Source organism: Archocentrus centrarchus, chromosome 17, assembly GCF_007364275.1.
Source record: "Archocentrus centrarchus isolate MPI-CPG fArcCen1 chromosome 17, fArcCen1, whole genome shotgun sequence".
NCBI classification, from domain to species: domain Eukaryota; kingdom Metazoa; phylum Chordata; class Actinopteri; order Cichliformes; family Cichlidae; genus Archocentrus; species Archocentrus centrarchus.
In genome coordinates, this window is record NC_044362.1 from 23,745,755 (window position 1) to 23,760,977 (window position 15,223).

General features: G+C 38.9%; 1 protein-coding gene and 2 non-coding genes across 3 annotated transcripts; all 3 read right to left on the minus strand.

Annotated features, from left to right (window-relative positions):
• Positions 1–1,930: 1,930 nt before the first annotated feature.
• dapk3 (death-associated protein kinase 3) lies at positions 1,931–12,268 on the minus strand. The gene is made up of 9 exons (XM_030752544.1): positions 12,178–12,268; positions 11,341–11,451; positions 8,079–8,439; positions 6,114–6,243; positions 5,914–5,962; positions 5,761–5,787; positions 5,522–5,674; positions 4,651–4,696; positions 1,931–3,634 (listed from the first exon to the last, which is right to left on the minus strand). The coding sequence occupies exons 2-9, from the start codon at positions 11,400–11,402 to the stop codon at positions 3,098–3,100; spliced, it is 1,365 nt and encodes a 454-aa protein (XP_030608404.1). The 5' UTR covers positions 11,403–11,451; positions 12,178–12,268; the 3' UTR covers positions 1,931–3,097.
• A 1,597-nt stretch (positions 12,269–13,865) lies between these two features.
• trnae-cuc (transfer RNA glutamic acid (anticodon CUC)) lies at positions 13,866–13,937 on the minus strand. The gene has a single exon. It is a non-coding gene; the product is annotated as a tRNA-Glu (tRNA).
• Positions 13,938–15,046: 1,109 nt separating this feature from the next.
• trnae-cuc (transfer RNA glutamic acid (anticodon CUC)) lies at positions 15,047–15,118 on the minus strand. The gene has a single exon. It is a non-coding gene; the product is annotated as a tRNA-Glu (tRNA).
• Positions 15,119–15,223: the final 105 nt, after the last annotated feature.

Below are 15,223 nucleotides of genomic sequence, written 5' to 3' on the forward strand. Positions count from 1 at the left end.
TTACACCTGTGAGGGTTAGCGCTTCGGGGCATGGACTGCAAATCCCTTACAACAGACAAAAGGCCTTTGCCCAAGGATCTCCAGCTGCGTGCTGGTGCATGTTGTACTCAGCGGTCAATGTAGCCTGGAGCAAGGATGTGATGGGCCCTAAAAATAATGCATAAAATCTATTCTAAAATGGCTAAAACAGGAGTGACGTGTTTCTGTTGTTTAGTTCTGGCAAACAGAAGTGATTTCCATAAATTTCTTAAAACATTTTAAGATGTTAATGAGCATGGAGATGGATGGATTTCATGTTTTGGATTGAAAACAAGAACTGAGCCAAAGCAACAAAGATGAGCAGTTCTTTCTCTCATCATTTCATTGTAGTGATCATAGTAGTTCTGACTCAAGTTATCCATTTGTTTCAAAATGGTTTTTAAATGTTTTTTTTTTCTCATTTGTAAGCAAAGAGAACAAATTATCATTATTACATACGATGGATGCTGTACAGCTCACTGTTTACAAAGCAGATTATTGCCTCTTATCTTCGAGATGGAATTTGATACATTCACCATCAGCAAACAGCTGTAACGACTGATGAAAGTTTACTGATTACAAGGTTATTTATTATTGTCATAATTAACATATAAATAAAACATTTAGAAAACAGTTTTGTTTTTGTGTTTGTGTAAATAGGAATCTGAGGAAATGTTTCTTTATCTGATATATTTTACTTGTAATACTTTTTGGTTTTGAGAATATTTTTACTTAAGTAGGTTCAAAATTAATATTATTTTTCCATAATGGGATGGCTACTTTTATTCGACTAAAGGATGTGAATACAAATTCTTTGCAGTGCTGCAGCTGTGGAAAAATAACAGATTCATGACATAAGCAGACAGATGAGTTTGTAGATTTTTATACTCTTCAAATGATAAATTTTAAACAGCTTGTGTTTTGGTGAACTACCACCAGAGACGATCCTTTACATTGACAAAGGAGCCACACTTAAGGGAAATTTTAACAAAAGCACTGCATTAACTGTTTAGGAAATACAGCTATTTTCATACAGTCTCCCATTTTCATGTGGCTGCAGTTAAGGCCTAGCAGAGCATCTCAAGTGGGAAACAGAGAATTTGGTGATGTCCACTGGTTCTAAGACTTCAGGCTGTCACTGACTCAAGTGTTTTCATCCAAGTATTAAAAACAATCCTTATATTTAAAATTGTTCAATTACTTTTGAGCCTCTGGAAATGGAGACTGTGTATTAAAATGGCTGTATTTCCTAAACAGTTAATGCAACACTTTTCGTAAATTCCTTGAGTTAAAGCTGCACACACATATATTGCACACAAATTTTTGTGTGGTGTGCAGAGACACAGCTGCAAAATTTGTCAGTGTCCAGATACTTTTGGGCAATTTTAAGAACGTTAACGGAAATATTTTTTATAAAAAAAAAAAATGATTTAAACCATTTAACACAGTGCTGTAACATCAGATTGCATGCCAGGTGTTGATGCATTATGACATTGTGCTAGACTGGTAACATGAAGAATAATCCAACCATTTTACACAGTAAAAACACAAGCTTTGGTTTCAATGTTAATTTTATTTACTTGAAACGAATCCAGGCAGATGGGTTTACAGCTCTTTCTTATGCCAAGAAACAGATTAAAATATATTTTAAAACACAGCTACAGTCATTTAAGTGCAATGGGGTACATTTCTCTACAGAAAAATACTAGACACTATACAATATGCTTTCTATGCTGTACATGTGGAATGTGTTGGCTGGATGTGAAACTCATCGATGGAACATTTAAGGTGTGCGGGGAGTCAAAGCATACAGAGTTTCCATGCACACTATTTGGTTTACAAGGCTGCTGTGCAATAGTCATTGCATTTTTAAGACATTGAGCAACATCAGTGTGACAGAGATGATGTTTACTGGGTGACAGATGACTGCTCACAGAGGCAATAAGGTTGATCAGATTACAGGCACTGCAAAGATGAGTTTATACATTCCCATAAGAACAATTTACAACTTATTTTCTGGGACACTTACTGTACCAATTACAGGTAAAACGGGGCGAGTCAAACAATACTTAGGAACTACTTTGGAAGGATAGATGGCAAAAAAAAAAAAAAAAAAAATAGTAAATGGATTGATTGTTATACTGAATTAATTAAACTTCTTTAACCAATTCATCCAAAAGAAATTTAACCATGGAGATTTTATATATTGTGTGTATTTTTTGTGTTTTTTATTTTGCAAAAACGTTATATCTGCATGAAAGGAAAATGGTTAAAAAATATTACTGAATTACCTTGCTGCTGATTTTACTGGATTAAAATCTCTTGGGGATGCAAAAAGCTACTTCTGTCAACATAACTTATTAAAAAAAATAAACCTAAAAAGACTCATAACTGCCTCCATTTTATCTGTAATGAGCATATTTTTCCCAGAAATGTTCAATAAACTTATTAAGAAACAACAGACATTAAAATAAAGCACTAAAACTCTTTATTCTGTGCTGAGGGTTTGCATAATTTATAAACGATTCTCCCCAAATATGAATTTTAAAGTCAGCTGAAATCAAATGTAAGATGCAAAAATAAATACCCCTGAATGCCTCACAAATCTGATAATATATGCCAAATATTGTGAAGCTTTCACATATGACAAGCCGGTGACCTGAGGCAGGAACAGATGATTGGAGAGCTATGGCTTTTAAAGCAACAGGAAGTTAAGATCAGTTTTTAAAATTACAACCAGGTTAAGGTAAACAAATGAATCCATTTATATTTGTAAAAAACAAAAAACAAAAACAAAGAGCTGAATTACAGTACATGAAATTACTAAAATTATAAATAAATTCATATGACACAGGAATGAGATTTTTCAAAGGGGAATGGCTTCCATGTGTTGCCTCCCTGCTTCTCGTTCTCTCAAGCGTGACATAAAAATAGTGGAACTGTGGGCGACAGCAGCAGCGGCGGTGCAGCTTATGATGACGACTGACCCTCTCAAACTCCACCGTGCGGCACACGAGCAGAGACGATGGGCAGGAGGAAAACTTGAGAATGAAAAGTCACTGCTGGATGTCAGCGCAGCTCAGGGCGTGCTCCCAGAGCTGAGGCCGTCCTTCTCCACTGATATCGACTTTACCAGCTCCTCCACCCAGCGGACCTCAGAGGCCACCTGCTCGGCCAGGACCTCGTAGCGATTTTCCAAGCGCCCGAATTTGCGCTTGAGGATGTTGGTCGACTGCATGGTGACCCGCGCGTCCTCCTGGCACTTCTTTCGCTGCACCTGAGTGCGCTGCAGCTCTTGGCGGATGTGGTTCAGGTCACCGGAGATGCTCTGGTTCTCTTCCTTGTACCACCCCTCCTTCTCCTCATATATAGACAGCAGCGCCGCCACGTCCTCACGGCACGAGCGCTGGTTGCGCTCCAGCTCCTTCAGGCCTTCCTCGGCTGCTGCGATCTCCTCGAGCACCTGGGAGAAGCGCTCAAAGTTGACGTAGGTGTTGTTTGGTGGCATGCTGGAGTGGGACTTGATGGTATACTCCTTCAGACGAGTAGTCTTCAGGCGTCGGCGCTCAGCCTTGTGATCTCTGTCCTCCTGGCGTACGTTCCGCCTCTTGATCACCTGGAAAGGGGGAAAAAAATAACGGTCTTAATAATGACAAAAACCCGAAAAATGAAAGTAACAGGTGTCAAATTACACTAGATAACACCATTTCCACTTTTGTCTTGTCTTTGGGCTTAAACTATGTTTTCCTAGTTCTGTACATGTAAACAAACTAAAAAATATATATTCTTTTTGATCCCAAAACTTTGCTTTATATATTTATAACATATTACATATTATAAACATATGAATAATTTTCCCATATAATGCCATTTACTAGTGGTTTTAATTTAGGTTTTAACCTTTTTTCAAACAGTTTTCTCTTCAAAAATTGCCTATAAAAATGGGAAAATGTTTAATTAAATGAAAAAATAATAAACTGATGTATTTATATATTTTGGGGCAAAAAAAAAATCATTCTAAAATCTACAAAAGCAAAGTCTGACAGGAATAATGGACATTTTCTATTGTTTTACAATAAAAAGAGTTAGAAAATAACACTTGCTTGTCAAAGACAAACACCATGTTATAAAGTCGACCTCTAATGTGATCCCAGCCTTGCAAAAACACACACAGGCATTTTTAATATGTAGAATGTGATAAGTTTGCATTTTAAACTCCAGTGGCAGCCTTTGGAGGAAGGCCAACACAGACGCACAGTGACCTCCCTGCAGTATTTTCAACAACTAATAAATTACAGCAAAACTAAACATGTCTGGCCAGGCAAATATTAAGTTTTTAATATGAATACATAGCTCATCAGCTGAATAACTTACCTGAACGTTAAAATGACTTTCAATTATATTTAGATTTTAAATTGTTGAGCATTTCATTTTTTCTATTTAACTCAACTTTTTTTTTTAACTTTTCTGAGTCATGTTGTTTTGTGATATTGTATTTATTTTGTATTTATTTTGTTAAGCTTGGTTGGTCTTCATTATAAGGCTGGTGTAACAATAATTTCTCAACTTTTGCGATAAAGAAAGCATGTCTTATCTATAAAGAAAAAAAGGATGGTGACTTAAAATGCATACCTTAATCCAGGGATGCTCAAGACTGTCATCAATTGTCATTCTCTTCCTACAAAAGAAAACAATCCATTAGCATTGGTTAAAAGCTCTCCTTTTTTGTACTTAGAATATATAATAATGAATTGAACTTCATATTCATGCCATTTTTTTACAAAATGCTTTACAAAGGAAGGAAGTTTTAAAATTTGTTACACAACTATTAAAGTTTTTTTTTTTGTTTTAAATTACCAACAACAAGAAGAAAACAGGGATGTCACCAGAACTGATGCTTACGATATGTTTTGATGCCAAAAGCCTGAAAATGCAACACAACTTGTTTTCTTTGTTTGGTTTTTTTTTTGGTAGTACTGGAAGTATCATAGTGAGCATATGTACCAAAGGAGGCATGCTGAAGCACACAAGCACAGGAAAAACTACACATGGAGGACGACAACTAGTGCAGCTCAATTACAGACCTCTCTCATCTTTCTATGTAGAAGAACTTGCACAATCAGTGGCTGACTAAATACTTTTTTGCCCCACTGTATATAGGTTAAAATCTTAGTAGTGGCTAACATTATTGAGGTTTTGCAGACATGTGACCACATATGATGGTAACATGTGGTCACTACTTGGCAACCATCCTAATGTGTCGGTCTGTGTCCAATCAACAAAATTTAATGTTAACATTTTAAATAAACCCTCTGCCAACACCATGTCAGTGATTAAAGATGACTTTTAGGAGTTTATGTTTAAGCACGTGGAATAATCATTTTGTTTTGGTATCGAGAATTGTGTAATTCCACTGCTGTTAGTACCAAGTAATACATTTCTGGTATCGTGACATCCCTAAAAGAAAACTTGGATAAAAACCATGCAGATGTGATGTTCTTACTTTGGATCTTTGACAAGCAGACGGCGTATGAAGTCTTTTGCCAGCTCGCTGGTGTTGCTGAAATACTCTTCATCGAAGTCATAGTTGACAGCGGAGATGTTGGTCAAAGTCTCCTGTTTGGTCTCACCCAGAAACGGCGAGGCACCACTCAACCTGACATGATATAGAAACCTTACTTTAGACCACGTTGTGAAGGATTCGGCGGTTGCTGTTTTTCACAAATAATAAACATCACTCACAGAATATATGTGATGACACCGATGCTCCTGCAGAGAAGAGAGAATGAATGAAAATCATTAAAAACTGTCAGACAGGTTAATGCACAGCTTCAGAGGACGGGGAAAAAAACAAAACAAAACAAAGCCAAAAACATAAAAATGTTGGTATCTCACCACATGTCTGCCTCCAATCCCAGTGGCTCATAGTTGACTATTTCTGGTGCTGTAAAACACAGAGGAATGAACTCTTTAATTCAAAGCAGATGTGATCTGAAGCCACGATCACCCTCTTACAGGGTTTGACTCACTGCCCTGCAAGGAAACAATCTGGCACATGGCTGGAAGTGTACATTTAGGAGGCTGCAGGCTCTCACCAACAAACTCTGGTGTTCCAAAGATGTTTTTGAACTCGTTTCCTGCTTTGATCTGATGAGCGATCCCAAAATCTATCAGCTTGATCCTGGGGTTGGGGACGTTCTTGTCCAGCAGCATGATATTCTCAGGCTGAAAGATTTAAAAAAAAAAATAAATAAATAAATAAATAAATAAAATCTGACATGACCAAAAATAGGAGGACAGGCAAGTCCAGTAAATGATAAGCTCACTAAGCAGCTGACGGAAACATTTTATACTTGAGCTTCTGAACTGTGACACTTTTATGTTTGTCACCTTGTGTGATAGTAAACTACTTAAAGACAATTAGTTGAGCAAAACAAGCTATATAAACCTTTTCTCTTTATGTTTAGCTGTCCAGAAAAAGGTTTGAATAGTCACAAATGAGGAGCAAACTGACTCAGGGCAGCAGCTGACCACGTCTGAACCATTCTTGTTTTTCTTGGCAGCATTATTCTTTAAGACAGTACTAATAAATGTGTTATCCTGCTAACATACCTAATGAGAGACCTTTAGCTTTTACAGTGAGGAGATTTTAGCCACAGAATGTGTCATACATTTAGTTATTTCACCAAGCTACACGACTGTTAAAAAACACACCTGGCCTGTCTACTTGGATGGAAACCTGTTCCCAAGACAGGGATTCCCTCAGAGTCTTGATCCAAACTCAGACCTTTGCGGTATATTTCAGCTAATTCAGACACACAACACCAACTTTTCTTCCATTTTACTTCAGCTGCCTTCTGCTGACAGGATGGGTTCTTTCTTTTGGCTTCCAGGGTAGTTGTTACCGCACGCAGCAGTCAAAGTTCAAGAAATTCCCAAGAGTTTTCGAGCTACACACTCAGCTTGTGTGGCACAGCGGCACACTTTAAGCCCATTAAAATAACTGTGGGTGCTGTTTATGCCATCATCCACCAGTTAAATTAATACAAAAATAACTATTATATTAATTTATAATATTTTAATACACTTTCTTCATTAACTTAAAAGTTACACTACAGTTTAAATGTTTTGGTCACCATATCTTTACAGATAACGATTAGCAGTTTAATGACCTTCATCAGGAGCTTATGTTTGACTGATATCAAGCTTCTGGCTGATTTTCATGAAAACTGGCAGCAAAAGAAGGGCCCATTCAAACACTCCAGCACAACCAATGTATCAAAGTCTGGGGTGGGTTAAACTGCTTAACTATTTTCCTGATTTTCACAAATGAACTGATGTTGGATTCCTTGGAAAAACTCAAGATCCCCTGATGTTAACATCCACTATTTTGGATTTTATGCCATAATTTTCAAGTTTTTTTCTCTTTCCCACAAATTAGTTTTAATCTTCATCAAGACTGGCACAGATAATCTAAAGCCCAAACCTCACAGAAACAGTAATTTGTTACAGGCAATTGAAAACGGCGGTAAAGCTTCCAAAAAAAGGAAGTGAGTTCATAATTTATTAAAGCTTTAATCTAGCAAAACTAAGTTTAGTAGATGGACCCCATTTAAAAGAGTAGTTCTAAACTTTTTCTAGTATGCCTCATTTCAGAAGGTGAAATAAGCTCACCCTCCACACCTATCATTTTTTTCCCCATCAACTATAAAAAAAAAACAAAAAAGGAACCAAGCCATATTTTACTTAAATAAAACACTGTGCAATAGCATCAGCAAAAGGTCTACACTCTCCCTTCAAGTTGTCCTATTTATCTTCTAACCAGGAATCCACCTTAAAATCTTGTTATTTCAGTAATGCAAAGATATTTAGCCCAAAATATCTTTCATTATCCTTTTAGCCCATGAGAATCAGAGCAGTCCTGTGTGTCTGCTCTCTTTCTATGGAAAACCTTTCACAAGCGACAGATACTTATAGCACTACATAAACTAACCTCTCACTAACATGTCATCTACCATCACTGTCTCGGTGCCCCACAAGTTTCCCCTCAGACTACTGACCTTGAGGTCAAAGTGAGCAATGCGTTTGGAGTGGAGGTACTGAACGCCGTCCAAGATCTGCTTGAGAAACTGAGTGGCCTCCTCCTCAGTCAGAGATTCTTTCTCAGCCAGGAAGTCGAACAGCTCTCCTCCGGACACGAGCTCCAGAATCAGGATCACATCCGTCTTGTTTTCAAAGATGTCGTGCAGGGTGATGATGTTGCTGTGCTGGATCTCACGCAGTATGTTGACCTCCCGCTCGATCTCTTCGCGGCTCACCCCCCGCCGGCTGGACGACAGTCGTCGTTTCTTGATAAACTTAGCTGCATACTCGACGCCTGTGCTCTTCTCCTTGCACTTACGGACGATGGCAAACTGTCCGCTGTAAAGAGGAAAGATCAGAGAGATGTTAAAGAAACGAGGATAACACAATCATGCCTGGTCTCATAGGTTTATTTTCCACTTTCATGCAACTATAACATCTGAAACCTTGGTTACTATTGCAGTGCCTATATAGGCAAACACCACTTTATAATCAGGAGTGATCATTATTTTTTTTTTTGCTTGCTGTTGTCTTTGGGGGCACATGCTGATTGTCACCAGATTTATATTTTCACAAGATTTTAAGGAGCATAAAGAGGTGAAAATTTTTAAGGATGAATACAATCAGCTGTCCTAAACTTGCTGCTATTAAAGTATAAACATAAAGTCACGTGAAAAGAATGTACTACAGTGTGATGAGACTTTTGTTCTTGCATCAAATGAGACACTGTTCTCTTCCCTCATACTGTAATATAAAAAAGATGTTTTTAAGCAATAGACACTGCATCTCTGTTTGTCGTCATAGATATTTACTAGAAAAATTACATACCTGTAAATGCTTTTAGCTAATACCTCGGTTGTATCGTGTTAGTTTTTTGGGGTTTGTTTTTTTTTTTTTTTGCCCTTTTCTGATTTCAGATGTTGTAAATGAAACCCTGTAGAGACTTGGATCAAATTCAATTAAAGTTCTGCAGTGTCAAAACCAGTCTTGTCTTTCACAGGGAAGCTTTCGCAGGACTCTATGTAAGCCTATGAAAACCTAAGTGCAGCCTCACTGCTTTCATAGGAATTAAGAAAGTAAGTAGCAGCCAGCTGCTGTCAATCAAATGTACTTGATTAACTGGTCATCAGTAAGTGTGAGCACCCCTATAAAAGCAGAAATGTTGGCAGCAAATTGTTTGTTGTCCCAGCAAATTTACCCCAAGGTCAGACAGTGCAATGCTCAGAGGAACTGCAAAAGACCCAAGAGCTACATTTCAGACTCTACAAGCCTCAGTTAGCACGTTAGAAAATTCATGAGAGTAGAATTAGAAAAAGACTGAACTAGTGTGGCTTTTTTAGAGAAAGCCTCTTCTCTCTAAAAAGAATGTGGCAGCATGGCTTAGGTTTGTAAAGTTGCATCTAACAATGTCCTTTGAACAGATGAGACCAATGTGGAGATGTTTGTCCATAATGCACACTGCCATGTTAGGAAAAAACCAAACACAGCACATCAGCACCTCATACCAGCTACTAAGCATAGTGAAGGATGGTTGAGGATTTGGGCTTGTTTTGCAGCCACAAGACCTGGGTATCTTGCAGTCATTGAGTTGACTATGAACTCCTCAATATACCAAAGTATTCTAGATATCTAAAGCTTGGCTGAAACTGGGTCATGATCACAAGCATAGCAGCAAATCGTCAACAGACTGGCCAAAAAAGAAAAGAATCAAGGTGTTGTAATGGTCCAAGTAAAAGTCAAGACCTCAACCTGGTAAAATGCTGTGGTGGGACCTTAAGAGAGCTGTGCATGAACAAACCTCAATGAACTGAAGCAATGTTGTAATCAACAATGGGCCAAAACTCCACAAGGATGTGACAAACTGAAAAAGTCACACAGAAAACTAAAATGATTTATTTCAACTTATTGCTGCTAAATCTGGTTCTACAATCTACTGAATCATTGTGTGTCCTGAGTTTTTCATCGTACTGCAGAACTTAATGAGAGTAGAAACAGAACAAGATTCAAAATTATACTCAAAGCTAGAAAATGGATTTTGCTAAAAATTCAGAATTCAGGGTGATTTCAGATGGCTGAGATGTTTTGCTGAAAATTCACTGAAAGTCATTGTGAAACAATAACGTATTAGTATGATCTGAACCTTGTTCAAAAGACTTGAGGGCTTTCTATGAAAATGTTGAAAGACTGAATGACTCAAACAAGCATAATCACATGTAAAATAGTTGAAATGCGTTTAAAGGACTAATAAATTAACTGGAATCAAGGAGACTTAATTTGTGATTCCACACCTTTAAAGCCCACTCAATCCCAAGGCTAGAAAACACTGGACTGAGTGATGAATAAAGTGAAATTATAATAAGCAGGTGAGGACAATGATTGTTAGTTTCCCATGCAGAAGTTAAATCTCTGACTGAAGCTAAAGAAAGCAAAACAGTGTGTGGTCAACACAAAAAAGGCAGTTATTACTGCCACTTAAAACAAGAAAAGTCTACAGTTTTATTCCAAATAAAAGATTAAGCACAAACATGTGGATTTGATCCATTTAATATCCGCATACCTTCATCTGCAACCCCCCCACCTCACACACACACACACACACACACACACACACACACACACACACACTCCAGGAGAGGTGGAAAAGCACACTGAGAGGCAGTGACATCATACTTTTGCTGCATTACTGCAGACAAAAAACAAGCTAAGGCAGAAAGTTGGGTTTAATCTCCAAAAATGTGATGACTCATTCAAACACGATCCAGCACAGCATAAAAGGATTAAATATGGCATTTAATACAGAGCTGCTGATATATATCAAATATCTAGCCCTGTTCAAATGCTGGGGTTTTGGATGGACTGTAGTCCACAGCTGGCATTAAAATGCATCTCAAGAAAACATGTGTAATGTGGCTGCATTTCACATTCAGATCTGTTTTTAATTACATTATTTTTAAGCACTAACAAATAGAAAAATATCACTTATACTCAGTTACACAGGTTAAACAGAGGGCTGATCCAGCTATGTGGTATCACCCTTAATGATTATGTCTTACAAATGAAAATTAACCAAACTCTGCTATCAAGCACTACTGCAAAAAGTGTCCTTCCACTTCCAGATGTTCTCCATGAACTGGGGCATACAGCACAACAGCTGGGCTCTGATGTGAGCAGTAGGGAAGACAGCAGGGTTTTCAAACAATACTTTCTATTAAATTAAAAGAAGAGACCAACAAAACTTACCTGCCCAACTCCTCTCCCATTTCATAGTACAACTCAACATCCTCTTGCCTGAAGCCAGCCATAGTGTTGCTGGCTCTTATGATGATGATGGGAGCAAAGCCTTCAGATTTCCTGCCATCAAAAGAAAAAAAAAAAAGAGGAAACAACGGATACAAATGGATATATTACACAGAGACCACAAACACCACAGAGTATAGACTACGCAGGAAGTTATAAGCCAGTGTTACTTGTTTTTAAGTTAGTACTTGGGCTTATTTCTTCCTTATTTGGAGTCAACACTGCTTTGGAGACTTTCTAGCTGATGTCAGACCTCTGCATACCAGTCCTACTACATCATGTCCTCCCCGGGATCAGCTATCTCTGCCTCAATTAAAGGGACTACACAGCCATGTTACCTTTCACTCGCTGAATAACAAACTACAATATTAAAGGCCCCATAAAAAACAAACAAACAAACAAACAAACATTTCGCTGATACTACACAGGGAATGGCTAAATAGCGAAATTTAATTTCCAACACTTTTCCCAAACGCTATCATTAAACAATAAATAAATTCATGGGAGGACCTATTTGCAGCAAACACAAAGGGAAACTCGTGAAACAGGAACATCCTGTTAATTTTTTAGAGCTTAAAGACACTTTAATTTAAGGGAGGAAATAAAGGGGGTCCCGGCGACAGGAGGCAGCTAGCTTAGCTGTGAAGCTAACATTACCGTCCCGTATAAACAACGTGTTTGTTAAAGAAAAAGAAAAGGATTCACAGTAACTGAAATACTAAGAGCAACCCATATATTCAGCCACATAAATGCAAAGGCATTGCTATTACAGATACTTACAGTACGGCTGGCTACGAGTGCTGCATTCCTCTGCCAAGTAGTTGTGTGTGAACTCCCCAACAGAGAAGCATCAGGCTAACCGCGGCGGAACACACAGCTTCCGGCATACTTCAAAATAAAAGCCTCAGCCATCGACGCCAAACCGTGCCGTGGTCTCCTCCAACAGGGCAACTGTGCTTGAGCATATCGAATTACCAACTCCAATACACTGATTGAGTTTAAATGGAATTTTTCTGGACACCAGCAATAGTGGCTAAAATTAGTCCAGTAGAAATGGAGAAAATGTGCTGCACATATGCACACACAACCATACCTGCACACAAGCCTGATCATGTCCTAAACTATTTTGCGAGTACTTAAAGCACTTAAACACTTCTATCAAAATTCCATAAAGATGACCTTTTGGGGCACTGATCTTCTTCTTCTGGTTGCATCTTTTAGGGCGTCACCACAGCAGATCATCTGCCTCCATCTCACCCTATCCCCAGTATCCTTCTCTGGCACACCAACCTTCCTCTTTTCCTCAGCATCCATTGGCCAATATATCTACTATCCCTCCTCTGGACATGTCCAAACCATCTCAGCCATGGCTCTCTAATTTTGTCTCCAAAGCGCTTAGCCTGAGCTGTCCTCCTCATGTACTCATTTCTAATCCTATCACAATCCCGGCCACTCCTAGTGAAAATCTTAACATCTTCAGCTCTGCCTTCAGTCTTTTTGTCAGTGACCCAATTTCCAAATCCATCTCCTATCCTTACAGGCACATTGCTCACTACCATCGTGTAAACCTTTCCTTTCACTCTTGCTGCTATCCTTCTGTCACAAATCACTCTGCCTGTATTCTCCTCTTCATCTCTCTTATGCGCTGCTTATTGCTTTGGATGGTTGAGCAAAGATATTTAAATTCATCTACCTTCACTACCTCTACTTCTTGCATTCTCACTGTTACACCTGTCTATCTTGCTTCATTCCTCTTCTCTCCAGAACATACCTTCATCTCTCTAGATTCTCTTCCACCTGCTCCCTAGTCTCACTATAGATTAGAATTTTGTCCGCAAGTATCATAGTACACTGAGGCATATTTGGCCTTCATTTCCTGACACGCAAGAAAACTTTTACTGCGAAAGTTGGAGTGGTTTAAGTTCCGCTGCTGTTGCGTTTTGATGCAGGTAAACAGCCGACAGAAGGGAGGACATATGGAATGACATCAGGCTGAGTGAATCAACTCGCTGCAGTACGTCAACGAGCAACAAGCCCGAGCACGCAGCCGCAGCAAAGATTGAAGTGGGGACAGAACAGGAAAGAGGCGCACTATTAAACAAGCGACGATCCCACCAGAGACGAATAAAACACAGTAAATATATAGCAGGGTGATTTCTACTATTGATTTCATTTACACAAAATTAATGTATGTAATTTTGGGATTAAATTCTCCTGCAGAGTATTAGAACATAGTAATATTAGTATGGAGTTTATCGTAATACACTTTAATAAAGGGCTAGTCCGCTATCTGTGTTCAAAAAAAATCCAAAGCTCCCATACAGAGGAATTTCATGAATTACTAGAACCGTAATTTATTTGTAGTACACCAGACGAGCATTCTGGCCGGAATTTGGGTGAAGAGGGGGTGTGGCTTACTGTTTCAACTGCTAGTCTTGTTCCAAATGTTAATAATTTCAATAAAGATGTTGCCTGACCGGGAATCGAACCCGGGCCGCGGCGGTGAGAGCGCCGAATCCTAACCACTAGACCACCAGGGACTACGAAAGGCCATATACGACACAACAAAACACAAAACGATGCATGCATGGGTTTAATCTTTTCAATAAAACACGTTTCCAGGAAATGTTTTAAAGGCTTCTGCTTACTGGTGTATATGATGGTAGCATCTAAACTGAACATGAATTTATCCTTACAGGCATATTGCTGTTAAGGTTATCTATATCTAGATTTGCCTTTATCCGGGAGGTATTAAATGGTATATTTTTTATGTATGTATGTAATTTATGGTCTTTATGGTTACTATTGCCAACTTTCCCTGAGTAAAACCACAGCAGGACAGAATTAAAGGTTAAAGATGCACTTCTGTGTCATGGTCTACTCTCAGTGGCCCACAAGTATTAATTGAGCAGACCTTAAAACATTTTCTTGTCCCAGAAGGAAGTAATAAATGTAGTTATACTGCTAACATACCCAACTGCTGGAGACCCCATGGTCGAGTACTCATTCCTATTATACTTCTTTGAAGTTCGCTGGATATCTGCCGCCTGGGGTGTATAGTTGGCGCATTGTAATGTAAAGTCTCTTGACGTAATTTGTATGCAACACAAAACACAACACAACAATAGAAACTGTCGATCTGGAGATTCAACCAAGCCTCCCAGTGGTTTGCGTGCCTCATTTTCTTGCTGTCAATTCTACAAATGTTACAGCTGATTCTGGTGAAGGAATTGCTCTCATGACTCAGCTAGTGACAACACTTCCTGGACAATCAGTGGCATGCTGTCCTTTGATGTCACATTTTTGGATCGGCTCAGATCGCTTGAAATCCTGGCTGAGTGGCTTCTAAAAAAGCACCTAGTACTAATGGAAATGCCTACAAACCGTGTGGAGCCGAGTCGAGCTGCACTGAGTAGGTACTAATGGAAACGCAGCAATGGAAAAGCCTACAAACCGTGCCGAGTCGAATCAAGCTGCTCAAAGTAGGGTACCAGTGGAAACGCAACATTACGTGACTGGGTTTAACATGGAAGCAATTTGTTGCCTGAAAGCATATTCCCCCCGCGTCAGAGAGTGGTATTTTATTGACTGACTCTCCATGTGCTAGAAGTTGCGATAGTTGCTAGAAGGCAAGCTTTGAAAAGTAGCGTTCCCTGACCGGGAATCGAACCCGGGCCGCGGCGGTGAGAGCGCCGAATCCTAACCACTAGACCACCAGGGACCTGCAAGAATATCAACCCAGGCTCACAATTGTACCAAAATTAATATTCTCGAGCCATAATTGCCAATATACGAAGTTAATGGTTTGTTTTCAGAAATGTCTGTT

Excerpts from the sequence above, each read along its gene's own strand:
- dapk3 (XM_030752544.1), bottom strand. The coding sequence starts at position 11,402 with ATGGCTGGCTTCAGGCAAGAGGATGTTGAGTTGTACTATGAAATGGGA. Across the intron at positions 6,244-8,078 it reads TTGCTCACTTTGACCTCAAG|CCTGAGAATATCATGCTGCT; the intron begins GTCAGTAGTCTG and ends TAAATCTTTCAG. Across the intron at positions 4,697-5,521 it reads CTGCTTGTCAAAGATCCAAA|GAAGAGAATGACAATTGATG; the intron begins GTAAGAACATCA and ends TTTCTTTTGTAG.